This window comes from Botrytis porri, assembly GCF_014898465.1.
Source record: "Botrytis porri strain MUCL 3234 chromosome Unknown BPOR_013, whole genome shotgun sequence".
Classification (NCBI taxonomy): Eukaryota; Fungi; Ascomycota; class Leotiomycetes; order Helotiales; family Sclerotiniaceae; genus Botrytis; species Botrytis porri.
This window is the reverse complement of record NW_024066087.1, coordinates 748,475-770,888: the sequence shown is the minus strand read 5'-3', so window position 1 is coordinate 770,888 and position 22,414 is coordinate 748,475. Positions and strand designations below refer to the sequence as shown.

General features: G+C 42.9%; 8 protein-coding genes across 8 annotated transcripts; 5 read left to right on the top strand and 3 right to left on the bottom strand.

The window, feature by feature from the left end:
• Nucleotides 1–439: 439 nt before the first annotated feature.
• EAF01_009148 (uncharacterized protein) lies at nucleotides 440–1,559 on the bottom strand (the record flags this gene model as incomplete). Its single annotated transcript, XM_038917404.1, has 2 exons — nucleotides 440–1,387; nucleotides 1,443–1,559. 2 exons carry the CDS (start codon nucleotides 1,557–1,559, stop codon nucleotides 440–442), a joined length of 1,065 nt encoding a protein of 354 aa, XP_038767009.1.
• A 1,133-nt stretch (nucleotides 1,560–2,692) lies between these two features.
• On the top strand, nucleotides 2,693–6,301 carry EAF01_009147 (uncharacterized protein). Its single transcript, XM_038917403.1, has 8 exons — nucleotides 2,693–3,138; nucleotides 3,318–3,543; nucleotides 3,595–4,144; nucleotides 4,203–4,915; nucleotides 4,964–5,069; nucleotides 5,122–5,510; nucleotides 5,572–5,896; nucleotides 5,963–6,301. The coding sequence occupies exons 4-8, from the start codon at nucleotides 4,211–4,213 to the stop codon at nucleotides 6,250–6,252; spliced, it is 1,815 nt and encodes a 604-aa protein (XP_038767008.1). The 5' UTR covers nucleotides 2,693–3,138; nucleotides 3,318–3,543; nucleotides 3,595–4,144; nucleotides 4,203–4,210; the 3' UTR covers nucleotides 6,253–6,301.
• Nucleotides 6,302–7,056: 755 nt separating this feature from the next.
• Nucleotides 7,057–8,765, top strand: EAF01_009146 (uncharacterized protein; the record flags this gene model as incomplete). Its single annotated transcript, XM_038917402.1, has 5 exons — nucleotides 7,057–7,305; nucleotides 7,336–7,492; nucleotides 7,589–8,366; nucleotides 8,418–8,458; nucleotides 8,529–8,765. 5 exons carry the CDS (start codon nucleotides 7,057–7,059, stop codon nucleotides 8,621–8,623), a joined length of 1,320 nt encoding a protein of 439 aa, XP_038767007.1. The 3' UTR covers nucleotides 8,624–8,765.
• Nucleotides 8,766–9,465: 700 nt separating this feature from the next.
• On the bottom strand, nucleotides 9,466–11,942 carry EAF01_009145 (uncharacterized protein). The gene is made up of 6 exons (XM_038917401.1): nucleotides 10,836–11,942; nucleotides 10,583–10,782; nucleotides 10,362–10,525; nucleotides 10,187–10,304; nucleotides 10,067–10,134; nucleotides 9,466–10,000 (listed from the first exon to the last, which is right to left on the bottom strand). The coding sequence occupies exons 1-6, from the start codon at nucleotides 10,989–10,991 to the stop codon at nucleotides 9,606–9,608; spliced, it is 1,101 nt and encodes a 366-aa protein (XP_038767006.1). The 5' UTR covers nucleotides 10,992–11,942; the 3' UTR covers nucleotides 9,466–9,605.
• A 758-nt stretch (nucleotides 11,943–12,700) lies between these two features.
• On the bottom strand, nucleotides 12,701–14,468 carry EAF01_009144 (uncharacterized protein; the record flags this gene model as incomplete). Its single annotated transcript, XM_038917400.1, has 5 exons — nucleotides 12,701–12,832; nucleotides 12,885–13,240; nucleotides 13,287–14,098; nucleotides 14,150–14,292; nucleotides 14,343–14,468. The coding sequence occupies 5 exons, from the start codon at nucleotides 14,466–14,468 to the stop codon at nucleotides 12,701–12,703; spliced, it is 1,569 nt and encodes a 522-aa protein (XP_038767005.1).
• A 1,467-nt stretch (nucleotides 14,469–15,935) lies between these two features.
• EAF01_009143 (uncharacterized protein) lies at nucleotides 15,936–17,308 on the top strand. Its single transcript, XM_038917399.1, has 2 exons — nucleotides 15,936–16,745; nucleotides 16,804–17,308. Exons 1-2 carry the CDS (start codon nucleotides 16,152–16,154, stop codon nucleotides 16,993–16,995), a joined length of 786 nt encoding a protein of 261 aa, XP_038767004.1. The 5' UTR covers nucleotides 15,936–16,151; the 3' UTR covers nucleotides 16,996–17,308.
• A 1,410-nt stretch (nucleotides 17,309–18,718) lies between these two features.
• On the top strand, nucleotides 18,719–19,649 carry EAF01_009142 (uncharacterized protein; the record flags this gene model as incomplete). Its single annotated transcript, XM_038917398.1, has 2 exons — nucleotides 18,719–18,794; nucleotides 18,853–19,649. The coding sequence occupies 2 exons, from the start codon at nucleotides 18,719–18,721 to the stop codon at nucleotides 19,647–19,649; spliced, it is 873 nt and encodes a 290-aa protein (XP_038767003.1).
• A 988-nt stretch (nucleotides 19,650–20,637) lies between these two features.
• Nucleotides 20,638–22,341, top strand: EAF01_009141 (uncharacterized protein; the record flags this gene model as incomplete). Its single annotated transcript, XM_038917397.1, has 1 exon — nucleotides 20,638–22,341. One exon carries the CDS (start codon nucleotides 20,638–20,640, stop codon nucleotides 22,339–22,341), a length of 1,704 nt encoding a protein of 567 aa, XP_038767002.1.
• Nucleotides 22,342–22,414: the final 73 nt, after the last annotated feature.

The window sequence follows — 22,414 nt, the reverse complement described above, 5'->3', positions numbered from 1 at the left end:
TTTTTAAGTGAATTGCTTTGTGATTCATATAGAAAGTTGAAAATAGCTATCTCGGGACAGATAACTGTCGCGCATCTACTGCAGAGCCTTAATGACTTGAAAACTAGCAACGTTGAACATCGTGTAGATGGATCATGGAAGAATGGAATTGGCGTGGTTATCTTCCGCGAGAGATCCTATACAAAACTTGAACGGGGAAAGATCAGGGATAATTCGTGAATGGTTATTCAGTAAATAACAAGAAGAAAAGATGCGTGTATGAAAGTTTGCTGTCAATGGTTGTGGACTTCTACTACTAAAATCGAATGTATGAAAATGATACGCCCCTTCCGATTCTGGCGGTTGCTTCATGGATTCAAGACCTCATCAAAATTGTCACAAAAATTGTTGGTATGGTCCAAATCAAGATCTCGCGGTACAAGAGGATGAAAAAGACTGTTTAGGACTTAGACTCCGCAATCTCTAGGATATCCTTCTCAAGGTCAAGCTCTTTCCATGGGCCCAACCCTAGCTTCTTATCGTTCTCCGTCACTCGAACAGCACCACCCACCATGTAATGCGGACCTAACGCAGCTACTTCCATACGTACGTTTGTAACTTCGCGGCCCTTGAATATAATACGATAATTGTCAATTGTTTCCCCCCATTCGAGGGAATTCAGATCATGTACCTCAGACGCAATTGGACTTCGAGCATCGCAAATCTCCAAGTCTTTCAGCCATGGCGCAAGCAAAGCTTCTCCAGTCATTTTGACATAGGTCTCTCGCAAACACCACATGGCATAGAACCGTCTAATCTTCGCATCGATGACCTTGTTACTGTCAATCTTCAGTTGTTCAGCCTTTCCCTCACTATCCTCAATGATCAGATCCAATTGTCTGTTTCTCCATTGACATCTAGAAAGTGCGTCGTTGCCATACCCATGAAGCTTCTTACCCGGCGCAACCTCGTCGAGTCCAAGTGATGAAAGCTTCATATGATTAACCTCCGAATCTGCGAACACTTCTCCGTGCATATCAATCCAATCAAAGAACCCACTCTTCTCTATATATTTATAATCATGCGACAGTCGTTCGTTGGCGCACACGATGTCCGTTCCCACATTGATTGTTCCATCGCCCCCAATCACAGCTATTAATGTTACAAGTCCGGCCTGATGACTTACATTGAATTCGATTCGAGGTTGATCTGCAGCCGAATTATAACAAGGCTTTCCATTTGATTCGCGCGAAATTGTAGTCTTCGACCAAGGTACATTGCAATATTTTGCAATAACTAGGTGCTTGAGGAGGTGGGATGCTAAGCTCATTTTTGCATCTTTGACGTGATAATATTTAAGGACTGATTCTTGCTCGGATTCAGAGAGGAAAGCCAGAGCACGAGAAGCCTAACATCATCTGTCAATTCAGACATGTAGAGCAACTAGTAGATGTTATACACACAGCAGTCCTCAGTTCTGCGACCTCCTCTCTGGACTGATCTTTGCGGTGAACAGGCCACAATAGTCTTGTATCGAGCAGCCATTGTACAATGTATGGCTCTGAGTCCGGGGATGTCATTGCACTGAAATTTCGAGGCGTGCCGCAGAAACAATCTTGAAGGATTGAAGCCGGTTGGATAATTATGGACGATTGACAGATCATTTTGTCCATCACTTGGATAAGAAATTGATTATGTAAGCGAAATGACGAAACTTGGTGAACCTGGTGAACACACTTTTATCCTCGCAACCAAAGTTCTTCGTATATTCTTACACCACATTATATTTCCGCGCCGTCTATGTATATGTAGATGAATGCTCTCTATTTGATATTCATCTATTGTTATATTCTATCAATCTTCACATATCTCGCGAAGTCGATCGCACCTTCCTCAATATTGCGACGCATAAGTGTGTGTGGCCAGTGAATTCATTAGTGGAAGATCATATCTGACCCAACCTTATGATGCCAAGATAGCATTGGAACATACAACAGTTGTAGATGTTACCAGGCCACGAATATCCACTGGTTCGAATATCTAGCCAATTCTTTCCTATCAAAAGCATCCAGAAACCGGGCCAATTTCAAGTCTGTATCTTAACCTTTGTAGATTAGGTCCAAATCTTCATGCTGAGGTTACAAGATCTTTTTAAAACCGCTTCAAACCAGTTAGGTCGTTGCTGGTAGGTATCGACCAACTCAGTAACCATAGTAACTTGTTTTTATCTCTGATTGATTGTTTGCACCTCTACATTCTGGGATGCATGATCTTTCGCTCTAGAACGGCGATCGAAAAAGTCCCCGTACTCAGATCAGATGGAGAGCCGCTATGCTTGCAGAATGTTTCGATTGCTGTAGCAGGGCCGGGTCTATTAATTTTTAAAAATCTTCGCGCCTTCATTCTTTCATGCATGCTCTTCATGTTCTTTGATGCCAGACTGTTGTATTGTTTGGTACTGCCTACAATACTACGTGAAAACTCAATCACGCGCATTGTATTTGTAGGACCTGGTGTCGTGTCTTCGACGCCTAGACAGTTGATTATTGCGATACCACTACACGCGCAAGGGAGAATCCGGACTTGGCTGCTTGGAAATGGCTACATGGAGAAGCAGCGATTGAACTAGTGCAAGACGAAGAGGGAAAAGGGAAATTTGCAGACAATGACATGTTTTTAGCATTTTTCAAACATATTCTATGTCAGAAACCTGGATATATCATCGATATGCCATATCTTGTAATTCGTTTTTAATGATGCTCACAGAAGTGAGAATTTACTCAACACATTTCTCTAATCGTCCTCCTGGCGAGACCATAAAAATGGTTCCGGCGACTGGTAGCTTTGGTGGGAGTGTTGTGACGGCAGTATTAGTGATGTGCACTGAGTTGTTGCTGGTGATAGAAGTGAAGACATTCTCACAGCCCCCAGGGAGGTCTATGGCAATACCAAAAGACTCGAACAAATCGTCTCAATTGGTGAGTAAAAAAACATACACAGCGAATTTTCTATAGTTCCAGGTAACGGTAATAGCGCCAACTGAATTATCGATTTTCGCCGAACGCAGTTACCAGATTGACTCCTATTATAGCGTGGATGACCGCACTGAAACCTTATGACAAAGTGACATCTTTGGGTGGTATATTTGGCAACATCAAAGTCAGTTACGTTTCACTCGTGATAAGAATTCTGCGAACTTAGGGGATTATGTATGACTGAGAATATAAGTGGTAAGATTCGTCGAAATGATTGAAATGGGGAATCTCAAAATGGATTATGGTGCAGGTATAAAAACAATTGGCAAATATGGATTGGATGGAATTAACGAAGCAATGAAGATAGCCAAGAACAAGACAGGATGCGGAAAACAAGTACTTTAAATTCCTTGAAACGACTCGCCACAACAATAACGGTGTGTTTCATCTACATGTCACGATAACGATAAACAGACCCAAAAAGCACAAGAATCAAAACGGACAAGGTAGAACTCTTATATTTTTGGAAATTCCAGGATCATTTACCCAATTGAGATTGTTCTACCACCAAAAGCTCCGCGAAGAACGTGTATGCAAGTATTTATGCAGCTTACTCCATACGGCATGCTTACATTTTCAGCCCCCAAACAAAAATTTACACGCGAGGCTGAGGCACAATTCGTAAAACCAGAAGTTTTCAAGGATAAAAAACTTTCATTGAGGTTGCGGTGTTCTATGATAGGAAATAGACCATGTGCCAGACAAGGTAGTTATGGTTACGTTAGGCAAGCCATATTCCAGAAGCCTTCTATATGCCACAGCTGCTGCAGACGTATTCAGTCACATCCATGGATTACCTCGTTGTCGTCATGAAAGTCAGATGGTACCTTGTTCCTGCATTGGATGTTACAATGACGAGAGAACAAGAAATCTTTCCACATGGCTTTCACATAGGTAAATGTAACCCAAGATATAAAACATCAATTGTGGGGGCCTACAATGGCTGTCTGTACACCAGATTCCACCAAATGTTCTCATATATGATTTCTTCTATGCACAGAAGCTTCCGACCTGTGCGTGGACAATTTGAAATATCATACCAATTTCCATCGCGTCTTGAATCCCCCTGCAATTCTCGCTTCCCTCGGATTTCCACTGAGTGGTACGGTGATGATATTTAGTGAATAGTGGTTTGTGTTGTTCTCATTGTATTCTATTGGAGTCTGCTGCTAACAGCTGATGTGATAGTTGATGCTATGGCTGCTTCCAGTAGATCATCATCGTATTACGATGACATGAGCAACGAGTTCTATTCTTCGGGTTTTGATGACTATCAGAATGATGTCAACGAGTCTCTAGACTTTAATCGTGTCTCATCTACGAACTTCTACCTCGGTCCTGAAATGTTCCTGATTCCTCAAATGTTTGATGAACAACTCTATCCATCTCAGCATGAATTCGCCGTTATCACATCGACTTATGAATCATTTCAACGTTTCTCACCTAGTTCTGGGTCCACCAGTACTAAGGCCGACGGCGAAGAGCAGTTTTTGCCCAGATCACTCAGTGGAATTTGCGGACAATTGACCACAGAGTATCGTGAAAACTCAAAAGATCCGCCGAATCCATACGCAATCGAAGAGATGTATCGTGAGAATGATAACAATATAAATTTAGAGCTTTCCCGCAAGAAACGGAGACCTTCTCAAGACAAAAAGACACGAATACCAAATATCCCTCATTCAAATGTATTTAAGCTAGGTTTAAGGATGCCATCAATTTCTAGGGAGGGATCGCAACCCACAGCATCACAAGAATCTTTGAGCTCAGTTTTCGAAGTCAATATGAATCAGCCAACGAAGCGCAAAGCTCGGAGTGCCTTTACACCACAAGAAAAGAAAAAAGTGGAAGCGGTGAGGAGCGTTGGTGCTTGTATTCAGTGCAAATTCAGAAAACGAACTGTAAGTTGGTCTGAGCCCTGTGTTGAGCCTTTCGACTGACAAGCGTAGTGTGGGACTAATGAGCCTTGTCTGTTATGCATTCGACGTGCTGGCAGTGCGGAGTTTGCGGCATCTTTATGTACAAGAGAATCGCCGTTTGTCGAGCTATCAATAAGTGAATGTGATTATTCTACTTTCATGAGGAGCCCAGGATATTGACCTCAAAGTCTACTCTAGCAAATTACTCCCACTTATAACCGATTTCGATGTTGAGTTTTCAAATTTAGAAGGTCAACGGAAGACTATCAAGATTGACGGAAAGGGCCCTGCCTCTTCCCCCCTACATTTTGAAGTCAATGAGATACAATCATCGTTGTTGACCGATAATTTGCTTAAAGAAGTTCGTCGAATAAGTAGACTCAGCTCTAGGTTCTCACGCCCGCTCAATCCCAGTCCAGATCAGTCAAAGTTTGTGATTGTTCTTGATCCGAGACTCTTCTCATCTCAAAGGCTTGAAGAATGGGTTATGAGGTACACTGACGGGAATAAAATTGACAACGTAAATTCCACCTCTTTTCTGTTCGGGGTTGAATATGCCAAAGAAAAGCTGCCATATGTAAGTTTGATAATTCAATTCAACACATCTGTTCATTCCACATTTCACTAAAAAAGAGAAGGCAGATCTAGTAGAGAATACAACAAAGCTCATAGCATTCAGCTATATTCTCTGCAAAGGATTGAGAATCACAACGCCTGCAGGCCAGCAAGATATAGCTGCTCAACACCCTGTACTACGCGCACAGCTCGAGACAAAACTCTTTCATCTTCTCCGCCATACCGAAAAGCTTGTTTATGATGAGCTTCAACGTCTAGTCTTCAAAACCTCTGGACAGTTACCGAAGGACGCGGTTGTTCCTGTGGCACTAGTAATTTGGTTGCTCACCAGATTACAAAGTTTGAAAGCGAGCCATGTCATCAATTTGAGTGAAGGGAACAGTTCTCGTGCGTATTCTTTTATGATATGAGTTCCCAATACATTGTGCGTATAGATGTACTGACGGTTCATAGCATCCACGGGAACGTCATCAACAGCTGCATCTCATCATAAGCATGTTCTTAACCTCCTCATAAGCGTTTTCACCGCCCTACTTAGATCATCGTTCCCATTACTCATAAACTTTGAAGACAAATGCAACAGAGACTTACTAGGGGGAAACGAGGATTTGATACAACTATCCAAGAAACTGAGGAGAGATCTGATAGCGTTCAAGAGAAGCAGCCATCTCAAAGCCTCGACCTGGAACCAGGAGTTCTTGAAAGAGCAAGTGGATAGATTGAAAGATATGTTGACGGAGTAGATTTCCGGGGACATGGGGAATAGATCCAGAAAGGGCTTGTTAAGCAATGTAAGAAATTTAGGGGATTGGGTTATTTTTGGGAGAAGGGGGGGGGGGGGTGTTTTCTTTCTGCTTACCGAATAAGATTTTTACAAGGTAATGAATGATTGACACCAAAAAGGATATGACGATGACGCTACGACTGTACAAGTATTAGGGATATACGGCGCATTTTAGAATTACGTGAGATACTTGGGATGATTTAGTACAATGAGATTTGCTTTTCAGGCAACACCGGTCAAGGATTGATGATTGATGCAGCCACATTCCGAATCAAGAATCATCTAGCCTACCCTTTTTGTCCCTCGCATTATACGTCTATTTGACGTTGTAATCTGAAATTTCGGAGTGCACTTAGGCTTACCAGCATCCTGAAGCAAAGCGGGGCATTGATCGGGTAGTGAATCTCTTCCGAAAAGTAGCTTATCCGGCCTACAACGGACGATGCTTCCCGAGTTAAAGAGGGTATCCGTCATAGAACGGCAGCGTTTCTTACGATCATATGTTTGGTCACACAGTATTGACATTGACGATTGGTGAAGAAAGATAAATCGTTTTATCAAAAAGCACAATGTGTTATTTTGAGATTTTGAGATTTACAAGGTTTATAAGGTTGATAATTCACGGGTCATCACGACAGACATGCCGAGGTTGAAAAACAAGTCTCATACTGAATATTGGCACTCCTTTGTTTCAAAAAACTATGTTCATCTTCTCCATTACACAATATATATCACTCGGTGCTACTGATAAGTGCATAATAAAATGTCTATTCTATTCACAACTGTGAAAGGCCCCTCATCACCATCTGAAGACAGTGCACATGGGCCAATTGGCTGTCCAACTCCATATGCCGAGCCACTGTGGTATTCCCGAAACGTGTCACCCCATTACACTACTTTACATCGCAAACTTCGCGCCGCGGTGCGCAAATACGTCGATGAAGAAATCTTGTTATATGCCTTCGATTGGGAATCGGCAGGCAAAGTACCAGACTCGGCACGTGCCGCCCCCGTGACTTCACGACTCCACTAACGAATCCAGCAGGCATGGCGACGACATGCGGAATTGGGATATCTAGCCTTAAGCACAGGACTTTCGGATGTTAAACTACCGGGAGATATTAAACCTGAAGAGTGGGACTCGTGGCACACTTTGATCGTTACGGATGAGTTGTCGCGTGTCGTAAGATCGCGCGCTGGTTTCTGATATGTCTTTCATACTGACGCGATCCAGGCATATACGGGCGTACTTTGGGGTCTTGGTGGAGGCAATTGAATTGGAGTACCCCCAATAGTCAATTTTGGGACGGAAGAGCAAAAAGCGAAATTTTTACCTGGTGTTGCGAACGGTAGCATAAGATTTTGTCTTGGCATCACGGAACCTGATGCTGGCTCCGATGTAGCAAATATCAAAACTACTGCTGTAAGTAGCGGGGGCCATTATGTCGTTAATGGGTCAAAGAAATGGATCACAAACGCTATTTGGGCGGATTATGTCACCGCGGCTGTTCGTACTGGAGGCGTGGGAGCGAGTGGTATATCGCTCCTTATCATCCCGTTGAAAGCTGACGGAGTCTCTCGGAGGACGATGCATAATTCGGGCGTTGGAGCATCTGGCAGCACATTTCTTACTTTTGATGATGATGTTAAAGTTCCTATTGAGAACCTTTTACACAAAGAAGGTCGCGGATTTGAAGTCATCATGTCCAATTTCAATGCTGAGCGCAAAAGTATTGCCTCATCGGCCATTCGATTGAGTAGAGTATGTGCTGAAGATGCATGGAAACATGCTTGTACTCGTGAGACATTTGGAAAGAAATTGATTGAGAATCCGGTGATTCGAGCGAAATTTGTGAAGATGGGAAGGATGATCGAACCTGCGCAAGCATTCCTAGAACAATTGACTTGGTTGATTGAATTGGGTAGGGAAGATGGCGGAGAGAATGATATGAGGATTGGAGGTATGACGGCTATGTTGAAAGTTGTAAGTACGAGGTGCCTCGAGAAATGTGTAAGGGAAGCTCAACAAATCATGGGTGGATTGGGCTATGCTCGAGGTGGGAAAGGTGGACGGTAGGTTAGCTGAAATCTGCAAGGGTAACAACCTACTGATGGTGTGTATAGGATCGAGGCTATCTCAAGGGATGTTAGGGTTATGACTGTTGGTAAGTACTGATGTCTGGCCAGAACGACAAATTTATTATTTCTTTCCGAGTAGTATCATGCTAATACTAGTAGGAGGTGGGAGTGAGGAGATTATGAGCGAGCTTGCGATCAAAGAAGAAGTTAAAGATCTGAAGAGATACTCAAGCACTTTCAGCAAACTTTGAACCCTTCTCAAGATCATAAAAAGAAAGAATACACATTTGACTTGACTACACTACACTGTCTCTTGCTCAGATAACCCCGAGTGAAAGAGCATTAGCTATCAACATACTATCTGGCATTTAAAACGAATATGTTCCATCCATTTCGGTCTTAGTCAACACATAATCGAATATATGTATATTAGTGAACCGATTGTGTTGGATTTCGCGTTGCAATAGGCCTAGATTCTCAAGCAATGTCGATTTTTTTCCAATTTTCGCTTAGACCCTTTGCGATAGTCTGACGAGAGGCGTTCCTGAAGTCTGATAGTCTAGAGCTACAGAAAGCTCAAAGTCTCAGATCAGGTTGAGTTGACTTGCATTAGTATTGCATAAAAGCTCTTACCAAAATACATGTAAACACTTATGTAGCGGTGATCTTTATCTCACTAGTATGTCGAGCACAATCGCTTGCGAAAACCCTGATTAGCCTCGGTTTCATATTCAAGTAAGTCGAAGAAAAGATAGCCACGAAGTGTGTCATATTTGGAGCTATTGTTGCAAGATAGTTTACCACAAGCTATGGTGGGGGCGATTAAAAGTTGCGGGGGAGAAGTTATTGAGCGCGCTGTGTTTTTTCAGTAGATGCGGAGGACATGCTTCACATGCATCTTGAATACTTTTGGCGAGTATATTATTGATCAGTGAAAAGTGGAAACTTTTCAAAGCCTCCTACTCTCGCAAACAGAAGCGCATTTCACCGTCGATTAAGATTCAATAAAAATTGATGAACATAATTGGCCTTTGAGACTCTTCCAATCCTTTTACAAAACCCTTCATAAACACCAAAAGCTTACAGGAACTTAAGGACCTGACACACATCAGACTATTGCCCTTAAATTTTGAGAATTACAACCCGTCCTTAAAATCAACCGCTCTAATCACAAACTGGTATCTTTCCCATACCAAACTAATGTTAATGTAAAGCAGATATTCGACTGCTCGTCTAGACATGCTGCTTACTGCTAGTCGCACTCATGCCATCCTCATAAGTAACCGTAACCTCCCGGTGGCGCTGAATTCCACCATCTTTCACTTCATCTGCTGTTGGTGGTGCGAGAATACATGTATCGCTATCAGTATCATTATCCACGCCTCCTCGAGTTACTTCGACGTCGTAATGCGTTGCCTCCTTGTTGCCTCTTTTCAAAGATTTGAGATTATATTCGCCAGCGCCAGCGCCAGAATCCTGGTTGTCGTAGTCGTAGTTTTGATAAGGTCCGCCTGCCGAACTTGCTCCCGTCATCCGGTTATAGAGGGGTCGAAGGGCAGGAATGGTGACGCAGATAACAGTGGCACAAAGCTCGGACATGGTCCACATGACGGAATCACTAACAGCATCTGGAGAGGTAATTAGCATCCATAGATAGGATACATCTAGGTGATAATGTGGAAGAAGATACTTACACAGATAGTCATCAGTCTCCATAAGAGCATCCAAGGTTGTAGTGCGAACCACACCGCATACACCAGCACTAGTTTAAAGGTTAGTTCAAATGTCGCAAGGAAACTTCGACAAAAACTCACATAACACCCAAACTCAAAGAGACACAAATGGTGATCTTTTCTTTTTGTTTCATATTGAGACCCCAGATGACGACCCAAGGAAACCCCGCAAGGAAGAAGTCCATTGCTGCCGACCAAGCTTGCAGGAAGTGTTAGCTTTCATACTGATATGATAAATGTTGACGAAAAAACCTACAACACATAACTTTCGCAATGACAGTCAAACTCAGGGTGCAGGTACCCTCAACTGTAGGATCCCAGATAGACTGAACTGGAGTACATTGTGCAAACACAGCGATGGCTAGCAAGAAACTCAATACCAGGATAGTCAAAATCCAAAAGTAGAGTAATATCTTATGCCTAATGCTCAGTCAGTCTCCATCTTGTGTTGATTCAGCATCAACGAGTGAAACTCACCAGGTTTGATTTACAATTCGTAGTAAGAAGACAGCTACAGCACACTTGCTTATTCCCATAGCAACTGCAATGATGGACTGGCCTATTAGAAGCCATAATATGCCATGAGAATTATCCGCAAGAGTCAATGCTGACGCGTGCGTTCCCATGCCATATGATACTGAGTGTGTAATACATGCTGAGAAAGCCGTCATTAAAGCCTAGACGAAATCATTAGTCCTGCAACATAGAAGTTGTTTATCCTGTAACTTACCCAGCTAAGTATCAAAAGATAATCATCTACACCTGGCGCACCACCAATGAATTTGCGCGTATACAACCGGAGACCAATAAAGCAAAAGGAAAGGACGACTTCCATCCACAAGACACCGAGCAATTGCTGGCCCTTCTCTGTGAGCGGAACTGTCATTGTGAAGATCGAGAGTTCTGTGGTTTTACTTAGGTAAGTTGCTATGCAGTGAGTCGTTTCTTCAACGTTTGGGACCCATCGCTATTAGTAAAGAAAAGAGGACGTGTTTGATGGTATTGAGAGAATTGTAATGGCTCTTGTGTATATATGATGCCATGCCCAAGACAAGCTGGGATGGCTCAAGCCAGCATTGAATTCACTTTTCCAAACGTTACAGCCCCTGGAAGATTACCATTGCAGCAAAAGTAAACCGGAACTATCATCACCAGAAAGGGTAATTGTGTATTCAAGCGAACTTGCTTCAGCAACTTTCAAGCTTACAGTGCTTGGCTAAGAACTCCGGGCAAAACAAACACAGGATGTGTGAGAGTATCGTGGACGACATGCCGTAATTGCTATATTGGAGTGGGATAATATTGAAGATCTTCTATCATCCGTGAAACCATTTTTGATATTGCATGATGCGACTTCATGGAGTTGCACCAAACATATCAAGACAACAGCCCAGGATTCGAGGAGTATAATTAAGATCGTCGACCATTTCGTGTGTTTTATTCAGGCCATCTATTGGGAAAACTCAAAGAAACGAGTTATACCCTGAACTGGACAACAAGAAGACCCGCTGCAAATTATCCACTGAATGACCAGGTATGATACCTGGTGGCCTAAGACCATTTTGGGATGGGGATCAAGCTTTTTAAGTCATTCGTGCGTATCGACTTGCTTTTTTGCAATCGAGATAATGGCGCGGCCTCGCTTGGAAGACCCTATTCGTGGGCCATTGTGACTGGGGATGGTGATCTGCGGATTTTCAACAACAAAACGCCTCTGATTGAATCATAAATGCGACTACTGAAACTTAGGAGCAGCAATGGCATACAAAATTATTGTGAAGTTAGCGTGATCTTTCTGCTCTAATCTTTTCCACTATTGACATTCGAAAGAGATTGTTTTCTTTCCCTCATTTTCTGTGATGAAAAGACATTGAGATGAGAGGAAGTAAAATTTTCAAAATCCAGGTCGTACGTCGGTGCAGATGCGTTGCTCGGATAATCATTGATACAGGCAGGGGGGTTGAGCCTAGAAGTGGGCCACGGCATCTCAGTCGGCCCCATGTGCCCGCCTCCCTGTCGGTAGTACCAAAAAATATGTGGATACTGGTGGATAAAATGCAATAACTTGGCAGCGGACACTAGAATTATGATTCGACATTGACAGACATTTTCATCCTGCATCCCAGTAGTTTCCTAGCGGCCCCGGATTTGCATATAGTTGACCCACGAGGCCAGAACCATTTGATAACCATATCTCTCCTCTAACATGTTAATAGATGGCTACCTAGGGAAGGACGATCAGAGGTATGTTGAAAATCAAAACAGTCTTCAGCTCGCCTATTCTTGGAAAATGATAACATTGAGTTTGGATATCCATATTTCTGAAGCTTCGGTTATTCGAAGAAGCTTTTGAGAAGAGGAAATCATGCCAGCACTGCCTGCAAAATAGTTTCACAAATCTTCATAAGTCACATCAAAGAACAAGACAAAACTGCAAGAGGAACGCGAGTTATAGATATTTACATAATTGCTACTAAGTCATTAAAATTGCTTTCATTATTCTTGTTTTCATACAAAAAGTCATGCACTAGGCGTTGAAGTTGGCCAAGTCTGCATCAATAGTATTCCTCGAATATTGTGAGGCTTACCGGAACTTTATGCAGCAGATTCTTGCTTGGAAGGATCTGATATTGTCGGTTCAGTCTCGTTGTACAAAGCGTCCTTGAGCTCCAACTCGACCTCTTCACCAAATGTAACGTTGATCTCCTCCAATGTCAAACCCATCGTCTGTAAAGTCATTAGTAAAGGAAACATGTAAATTAATCGATGGGATCATTACCTCTGGGAACCAGATGACAATCATAATGGTAGTGACAACAGTCACGCAAATAAGAATCATATAGAACTTCCATCCGATGTTCTTCAAGCCAACGGAGACGGGAGCACTATACGCGATCGCATTTCCGAAGAAACTCAAATATGTTATGGTGGATCCTTCACTACGGAGATGGGTTGGCCAAATTTCAGAGCCGTAAACGTAGGAAGTGCATTCGATCGTCGAAGTAAAAAAGGCACCCATGATGAAATAGAGAGCAACAAGCGCTCTAACACCAGGGCCTGCAGGTGTACCGAGATAGTACTTGACCAATGCGGCCATTGTACTAAGAATAGCAGCCATTCCGAAACCACCAATGACTAATTAAGGTTAGCAGGATCCCCTGAAAAGTTTGTGCTAACTCACTCAAAAGCTTTCGCCTTCCAATACGGTCCAAAAGAACAACATTGATACCGCATCCAATGACAGCGCAAACAGACCAGACAATACCAAGTCCTAATTGAACAACAGTACCAAAACCGAGACCTGCCATGAATGTGGGGATGAGATTTGCGATTGCAGTGATACCAGTACCTTGACCCATAGTCCAGAGAATAATCGAAATGAAGGCGCGTTTTCTGAGATGCGGGGTACAGAAGATGTAGATGAAGCCTTTTGGTAGAGATCTCTCGGTGTCGACTTGAGCCCTAATTTGAACTGCTTCAGCACGGGCGAGAGTATTATAAGGGTCTGCTTTGGTCTTGTGCAAGTATTCCAAAACTTGCTTGGCCTCTGCGTCTCTTCCTTTCTCCATCAACCATCTTGGGGATTCGGGCAGATACCAGAGAGATACGAGGAGAAGACAAGCAATTCCACAGAGTACAATGAAGACCAGTCTCCATTGATATTCGGCTTCAACAAAATTGAATCCAAAGGCACAAACTGCAGCCAGGATATACGCGGTGACGATACCAACACCTTGGAGTCCAACAAGCATGCCGCGGTTGTGAGGAGGGGCAACTTCACTCATATAAACTGGAGAGTTGGCGAGAACCATGCCTGCACCGACACCGGTAAGGACACGGCCTGCAATAAACATAGCAACGTTGACCGCTCCAGCTGAGATAGCAGCAGCGAAAATCACAATACCAGCGGCCACTGCATTGGCAATACGTCGTCCGAAATTGTTGGATATTGGGGCTTGTAGGACAGAGCCAACCATAGCGCCACCTAGGAATCTATTTGGGGTTGATTAGCGGAATACAAGACAAAGCAGTTGTTTTACTTACCCTCCAAGCATTGCATCTATGAGCTGTAGAGCCTGCGAATTGGTCAAAAATTTGGCGATGAACGTCGGCTGAGCAACTGTGCCAGAGATTGCATTGGCAGCAAAACCATAAAGGAAGCCACCAAGACAAGCCGTCACCAAGACCTAGAGATCATCAGTAATTGTCACTTTCTAGAAGAAACATTGTTCCAAACCATAACGTTGACAAAACTTGTATGTCTCGGGATATCAACTTCATCTCCCTGGCTGAAGTTACCCCTCTCCGAAGATAGCTTCTCTTCAGTCTGTGGCAAAGGTGCCTTGACCTCTACTTCTGCCATATTGAAAGTCGTATGATAAATTGCTTGAGACGAAAATCAAGAAGAGAAATGGCAGATTGTAAGTCCGATCAAAGTCTCGTCTGGTATAACAACAAGACTCAAGCCAGGTGCGAGCGAGCGTATAATAAATCATTTATATTCCAGATGACTGGATAAAATCATAGCTAATATACCTCGTGGTATCTGGGATTATCCACTCGATAGATACCAAATACAGCACTCGCCGACGCTACTTGCGAATCTTTGCTGACTTCCAAAGTTTATCTCTCCGAATTTTGACTAGGCGTTTGCGGTAGTACTGCAATAGTCTTCGCAAGGTAAACTTGAGGCTAGGTTGAACCAATTACCCAACATGTTGCAAGGGTCATGAGTTTCTATCGATAGAAATTTGCTAGGCCAATCTTATCAATCTTCAACCTGGTGTTAGACATACTGCATAGGCGTCGGAAAACTTTTCCATAGACTAACTTCTGACGAACTTCATCAAGCGCCATTCAGCTACAGCTTAGCAGAGCTATTAAATTGCGGTTATTGGAACTATGAAGTTGCCACATCAAAGTGTCCCGTCATTTTCAAAGATCGTCCTGACATGCCACCAGCTTAGCATTGAAAATCTAGACGCTCGGCCTACCCCAGAACCTGCAGAATTAGTTCCATTCCTTGCCCCGCCGTCAAATTTACTTGGCGAACGTGTGGATAGGAGGTGACAAGGGATGACTAAAGCTTCTACGACTGTAGCTTTTATTTCGCGTGAAAGTGAAGCTTGGTCCTAATATGCCACAGGTTTGCCGGCATATATAATCGAGAATGACAAGGTGGGGATTATGACCAATCGAATGTAAGAGATCTAGAACCTCCTCACCGCATAAATTTCGATTTCCCTACTAAAACCATTAATTTTTTTAGCTTTTAGGACCCCTATTTCTTTATTAAGACTTTATATAAAATAACGAAAAGAATTTAAAATTGATTTAAAATTAATTTAATTATATAAAAAACAACACCTAGTTTATTTTTAAATAATTTTATTTATAAAATTAGATATTATTGAAAATAAAAACCATAAATTTTCTAAAAAAAAATCGATTATTTTATATAGTGTACTTTGAAAGTATGACAAATTAAAAGATTTCAATTTTTTTTAATTTCAGATCTGTATAATTTATAAATAAAAATAAATAAAAATAAAATATATTATTTTTTCAATAAAGAATAATATTAATTATTCACTTTGAAGTTTGAAAAATAAAATTTCTTAAATCGAAAAAGTTATCAACTTTTTTAATTTGTATAGAAAGACTATATGATTTTTATAGGGATTTTGTTACAAAATTTATAGAGTGCGATAAGTAAGTTCGATAACTCTTACATTACTAAAATAGTATCCGCAGTGGATAAAGATGTCAGAGCTTCAGCAGCCAGCCCCACCACCAATCATTCAACTCTCCACACGTTCGAAGGCTTCATAGCTCGCTTGATGTGTTATATTGTCTCACTTGCAGTTCCTACGTGATTTATGAAGTCAATTCAATTCAGTTGGTTGGCCATCAAGGTGCAGCAGTGATCTCTCCTATATCATACTACTGTTGCTCTGGCTAAATTTGCTTTAAAGAAACATACACTTTCACTCCAGCTTGAGTCAGTCACCGCACTTTATACCTTTCAATTCACATCATCCACAGAATGGAAGTTCCAGAGGCTGTCGTCTACCCTGTCCTAAAAGGCAAGGTTGCGATCGTAACCGGCGGTTCACAAGGCATGGGAAAGGCCACATCGTCAGTCTTCCTACGAGCTGGTGCTCAAGTGGTCATTGCCGATGTGAAAGAAGTCGAGGGCCAAGCAACTGAAAAAGAGTTGTCGCAGTTTGGAGAAATCTTGTTTGTGCGATGCGACATCTCCAAGTCAGCGGACGTTCATAATCTCATCGCGGTAACAGTCGAGAAATTCGGCAAGCTCGATGTAGCTGTTAACAACGCTGCTCTCACGCCGGACAAGACACAGCTTATCGATTTTGATGAAGACTACTGGAATACTCTCGTGGGAATCAACCTTACTGGAACAGCATTATGTTGCAAGTATGAAATGCAACAGATGGCAAAACAGGGCACTAAAGGTTCTATTGTCAATATTGCATCTATCAACGCTTTTAGGCCACAACCAAACATGCCCGCTTATACAGCAACCAAGCATGCTATCATTGGTTTAACTAAACATGCCTCTGTAGAGGGAGGGCCAAAGGGGATCCGAGTGAATGCCGTTGCACCGGGTGCCATCTTTGTGAGTTTACGACTATGTTGTAACAATATAGCATTTTAATGAAACTAACGTAAAGCAGAGTGATATGTCAGCCGCGGCATTGGACATTATGGGAACTACTATGGAAGAGTTCGCCCCAACGGTCAGCAACTTGCATCGTTTCGGAATGGCTCATGAAGTTGCACAAGCCTCGTTGTGGCTCTCATCAGATAACTCCTCATATGTCACTGGTGTTTGTTTACCCGTGGATGGAGGATATTTGGCGAAGTGACCTAGAATATTGGTCGTTTGTATTGACTGAAAGAATAGAAAATGATCATAAAGGCATAGTCGCCTCTCAAAGCTACTCACATTCTCTCGATAGTGACGTCGCTCAGTACCTTGTTTCGGCCTCGTTAACCTTGATTGGTTTGCGACTGACTGTCAATTGTCCATCTCATCGTCACCTGACATCTTGCCACGTTTTGTGTTAGCATTCTGTATGATAACTGAGAAAAATCTTAACTTAATGATTAATATTCACGTGGCTATAAAGCTGAGCACATAGATCCACCTGCCAGAACTCAAGGAAAAGAAACAAAGCTGGGGTACATTAGTATCGAGTTCGTCCCTACATAAGATGCTAATTGAGTCTTGGAGCAAGAGACTAGACTCGCCTCTTCAACAGCGTCAGCCCATGTAACTATCAGACCACTCTGTATGCTTTGAGAAACCTTTGTCTCGGAGCAACGACCATCCATCTTGTTCAAAACGCGGTAAGCGATGTAAAATAACGAGTCGGTGATGGTTGCTCCGATAACTCCTATGTCGGCAAGAAAAGTCCAATTCTAATCTTGAGCAATGGATGTAGCCATCAATTCCGCGTTCAAAACTCCTTAGCGTGGTTTATTTTTGCTAATGATAATTGGATGTCTCCATCAAATGTTGAGGCTTACTCCTGAGAAAGCTTTTGGCAGGGTCAATATCAATTTCTTGGCAGCCTTTTCACCTTGATTATGTTACCCACAACGTTACATAAAACACCCAGTGCCGTCTAAGATCACACGTAAAGAGTTAATCTTGCACCAATGAGGCTCCATTTCATGGAGGAATATTCTCATTTCCTATTCCCAGGATGAAGAATTTGATTTTATTCTCATGCAAATGCTTGTTTTATCCACTTTTCCTTCAGCCCGGGAAAATTCAAGTACTGAAATAAGCTTAGTGTGAATCCTTGTGTGAAGATTCCTGCGGTAGTCTTGAGTCAGTCCTTTGAGGTTCGATCGCTGTCTAGAATGGGAAAATAGCTGAATTACGAACTAGCAAGAGTAAATCGATACTCAGAACCACGTGCGATAGGTGCAGTGGTTGCGAGGCTCAATGACTAGAGAAGGTACTAAACCTAGTCCACAAAAATATACATTGAAACTTGCCGCAAGATATAGATGGGGGGACCCGTATACCCTTGCCCGGTACAGGGAACGGCTAACTTCAGGAAGAAACACTTGCTCCGCTATTTGGGAAATCCGGAATCAATTCCTGTACCCACTTTGAACCCACGAAGTAAGTAACAATTGCACTCGTTCACCAAATATGCTTTGGCTCATGAGATGAGATGGAGCTTTGAATAAACGGGGTATTTGAAGGAAAGCGTTTTGACGACTGGAATTAGGCCAATCATCACCTGAATCTGCAATCTAATGCATACTGGTTTCCAAAACATGTAATTTCTGCCGGCTGTGAGGTCTAAGTTAGAGAGATCTGCATGATTTATGTTTGATTGCCAGTCTCCCAGTTCCATGGAAAGATGTTCCCATGTACAATGCGTTTATAGCATACCATGGTGGAGAAAAAGCTGAATCTCGTTTCAGGGGTAGTGAGAGGTTGGGAAGGTTAGATCTGTCATCACAAGTTTGGTTAATATGTAATCGACCGATAACCAATATTCAATAGAAGTCATCGATAATTCCAGCTATAACTCGAGGTCTCATCACATCAGCTCAGCCAAGAAAAACATGTCAGAGAAACAACAGGCTGCAGAACTTCGGAGCCATGAAGGTAAATTGGCTATTGTGACTGGGTCAGTCAGAAGTAAGCTCTTTCTCAAATCCCTAACAATTACATACTCGTGATGCTCATCAAAGCTTAGGTATTGGGGCTGGAACGGTTAGAAAGCTGGCAAGCAAAGGATGCAATATTGTAATCAACTATGCCACTACAGGCTCTGATGATGCCGCAGCTACTCTCAAAGCAGAGCTCGAGTCGAAGCATTCTATAAAAGCGATAACCGTGCGTGCAGATATTAGTACATCTGCTGGCTGCGACCAAATTATCGCTGCTGCGAAAGAGAGTTTTAAGAACTCCAATACTGGTGCTCTGCAGATCGATATACTGGTGCATAATGCTGCAGTTTTATATATCGGTCCCCTTGAGAGTGTTATCGAAGAAGAATTTCACCACATCTACGCTGTCAATGTGTTGGGTCCTACGCTATTGACAGCAGCTTGCAAGCCCTTCCTACCCACCGATCGTTCTGGCCGCATTGTGATGATGTCTAGTATCAGCCCCAAAATTGGGACGCCGCACACAACATTGTACTCAGGTACGAAAGCGGCGATGGAGGCAATGACTCGTGTGTGGGCTAGAGAATTGGCGGAAAGAGCAACAGTTAATGCTATCAATCCTGGGCCTGTTATGACTGACATGTATTTGTCTGCATCTGAAGAGGTTAAACAGGGTCTGGCTTTGTGGAATCCATTGACGCCATTGGCCCCAGTCAGAGAAACCGACAGTGCCGAAGTCAGAGAATTAGGCAATCGATTGGGTGGAAGAGCGGCTTATGATCATGAGATTGCAGGCATTATTGCCATGATTTGCGATCCAGATTCATCGTGGATGACGGGAAGTTTGATAAGTGCTAATGGTGGACTATCTTTCAGCATGTAAGCGCTAGTAGGTAGTAGGAAAATTAGACGCTGTGAAATGCTTTCCGTACCATTATGTGTGACAAAACCGAACACAAGTATTCAAGTGGCAAGTTTAGGACCCAGGGCTGATGGTACGAGCATGCTTGTCAAAAAGGACCCACGATGTTCCAGCACGATGCCCGAATAAACTAAGCAACAGCCCAGGTCATCTGATCGTTCAGCAGGCGTTCAACACAATAGCTTCTACCCAGTAGCTCGCGATATCTTGAGATATCCCAAGCTCCAATGAAAGCTACTCTGTTGTGATAATACAAGTTCAGCTTGATGAGTGTGTCGAAGTTTATGCTTTGTTGTCGAGGCAAATGGCGTCGCACAAAGTGCACTCAGTGTGGACGAAATAAAGGGTCAAAACCAACTCATCAGGTTCATTTGCCATAAGGAATCAACTGATCAATGCCTCCCATCGAATCATGAAGATTGATAAATGCCTTTTTCCTATGTTGGCCAAGGCACTGAGTGACAATCAATGTCGTGCACGGACCATTGATCACCACCAATTCAGTCGAACAAACATCGTCGAAGTGAGAATCAATGCTGACGTCTAGGACTTCCAGTTGTAGCAATGATTGAGCCTCAGACTGTTTCCTTTCACAAACAGCAATTAACACTCTATCATTCTATAATATGATAAGCTTATGTTGCGGATATCTCGAGCAAAACGACGCTTTTTAGCTCTCGACGTACGATGCTCCTTGATCACCACTGTATATGCCCCGACAGGATAGTGTGAGTCCTTCGATCTCTGCTGTCTTAACATTCGCTGTCCAGCTTTGATCTCGAATGTAATAGACTGGGAGTCTGATTAAGCAGCTTATCGGCGGTACCAGCTTCCACCCAGAGACGTATCAGGTACGACGCGCCGAAAAACAACGGTAAAGTACAAACATGACGCGAACTAAGTTAATCAATATGGATTCCGGAGCACTAGAACCTTACGCCATAATGCTATGCCATCATATCTTGCAACTTCTCATGCATGGTCTGATAACATGTTTGCAATACATACTGAATACAAGAACACACTTGGTGGAACCATGATCGAGACTTCCGTCCGTACACTCTTTCCTAATATAAAATATTGCTGGATCGATACAATATGCATCGATCAAAATGACGAAGAAGACAAGAAACTTCAAATACCTCTGATGGGTGACATATACGGAAATGCGCAAGTGGTAGTGATTGTCACAACTTGTGATTTCCCGCGTTGGGTAACGCAGAATTATTTGGATCAACTCGCTAGGGACCTGGATGAAGCCATCGCAATTTCCAGGGAAGAGGAATATACAGATTTCATGTCGGAGTACTGGGCGCATGGAGATGGACGAAAAAAAATCATCGAGGGGATGAATTGCCTTGAACTGTTTACCAGAACACGATGGGCTGATCGAATCTGGACATTGCAGGAGTATATTCTTGCTCGACAAGTTGTTTGGGTTGGTAAAGAAAACGTGTGTCTTCAGATAGACGATGCGATGTTCAGTGCACTGCCTGACTTATGTGATGTCTTCAATATCGGGGAAGCAATAGGTGGGAAATATGCTAAAGTATATGACTTTTATACCGGCATGGTGAATGCTGGAGCTGGGAAAATTGATCAGACTCGTGTCATGGAGCTCCTAGGAAATCGCTCAGCTTCTTTTCCAGATGATGAGATCTATGGTGCAATGGCAGCTTCGGGGGTAGTTATACCACCAGGAGTCGTAACTGGACAGGACAATGTTTGGGCCCTTTGGTGGGAGGAAGCAATACGTCAAGGGCATCATCGTTGGGTGTTTCTTCCTCCTGTCATATCTAAGTTTACCAGTAAAAACTGCATCATGCCACCGTTTAAGACGCGTCACATATCCTCACAGTATTCCGGACTCGATACAGTACATGTCAAAGATGGTGAAGTGAGCATTTCCGATGGAAGCGTAAACATGCATGGTCGCTGGGCTGGTTCCTGTCGCATAATAAGGCGCTTGGGTAAAGTCTATCGAGATTCCAATGGAGGTCTCCGCCGAGATGTAACAATGATACTTTTCGCCAATGGTCGTTGGAAACTAGCTTTACGGCTTGTTGCAGCATTCAGTGGGGGTAGGTATTCCTGGAAGCAACGCTTAGCCATCGCACAGGTTCCGCAAGCAAACTACCATCGTGCTAAAAAGGCCATTCGCTCCAAAATATTACACGAGATGGTTCTTCGCAGGTTGACAGATTATCAAAGAATAATATGGGGTGACTTTATGAGGCTCATGATGAGTCAAATGATTTCACTGAATGATGGGATAGCCTATCTTAGCTGTATCGAGAACACCTTAAAGTCAACGGATATCATCATAGTTAGCGAGGACAATCAGCCCTTAAACAGGCTCCATGGTCTTAATTTTGGTATACAAGATGGTAGTGGAAGAAGTCCTTTCATGATTGTCTCGGCACCAGACTCTAAATCAGGATTCAATGATAGGGCTCATGTTAGAGCTCTCCATAAAGTTGGGATGTCTCTCCCAGCGACTGTTTGCAAAACATTGCGCAAAGCAGGTGCTTATAAGTGCCATGTCATCGAATCACATTCCCACGTATTCAATATTGGGGGCAAGGCATGTTGGTTTTGCTCAAAGACTGCGGAAATTGGAGGATATCAAGATAACGCTGGAATTCTCAGCTGATGGGATTCACAACTCAATGTGGAACACACCTCAAGTGACTAGTTATATTGAGTCAAGGAACAAGCAGACATCA

Bases quoted from the DNA above. Each gene is read 5' to 3' on its own strand.
- EAF01_009147 (XM_038917403.1), top strand. From the start codon at position 4,211: ATGGCTGCTTCCAGTAGATCATCATCGTATTACGATGACATGAGCAAC. The intron at 5,070-5,121 runs GTGAATGTGATT...TTGACCTCAAAG, and splicing joins GTTTGTCGAGCTATCAATAA to TCTACTCTAGCAAATTACTC. The intron at 5,511-5,571 runs GTAAGTTTGATA...AAAAAAGAGAAG, and splicing joins CCAAAGAAAAGCTGCCATAT to GCAGATCTAGTAGAGAATAC.
- EAF01_009145 (XM_038917401.1), bottom strand. From the start codon at position 10,991: ATGACAGTTCCGCTCACAGAGAAGGGCCAGCAATTGCTCGGTGTCTTG. The intron at 10,526-10,582 runs GTGAGTTTCACT...ACTGAGCATTAG, and splicing joins CGAATTGTAAATCAAACCTG to GCATAAGATATTACTCTACT. The intron at 10,001-10,066 runs GTAAGTATCTTC...TTACCTCTCCAG, and splicing joins GGAGACTGATGACTATCTGT to ATGCTGTTAGTGATTCCGTC.
- EAF01_009143 (XM_038917399.1), top strand. From the start codon at position 16,152: ATGGAAGTTCCAGAGGCTGTCGTCTACCCTGTCCTAAAAGGCAAGGTT. The intron at 16,746-16,803 runs GTGAGTTTACGA...AACGTAAAGCAG, and splicing joins TTGCACCGGGTGCCATCTTT to AGTGATATGTCAGCCGCGGC.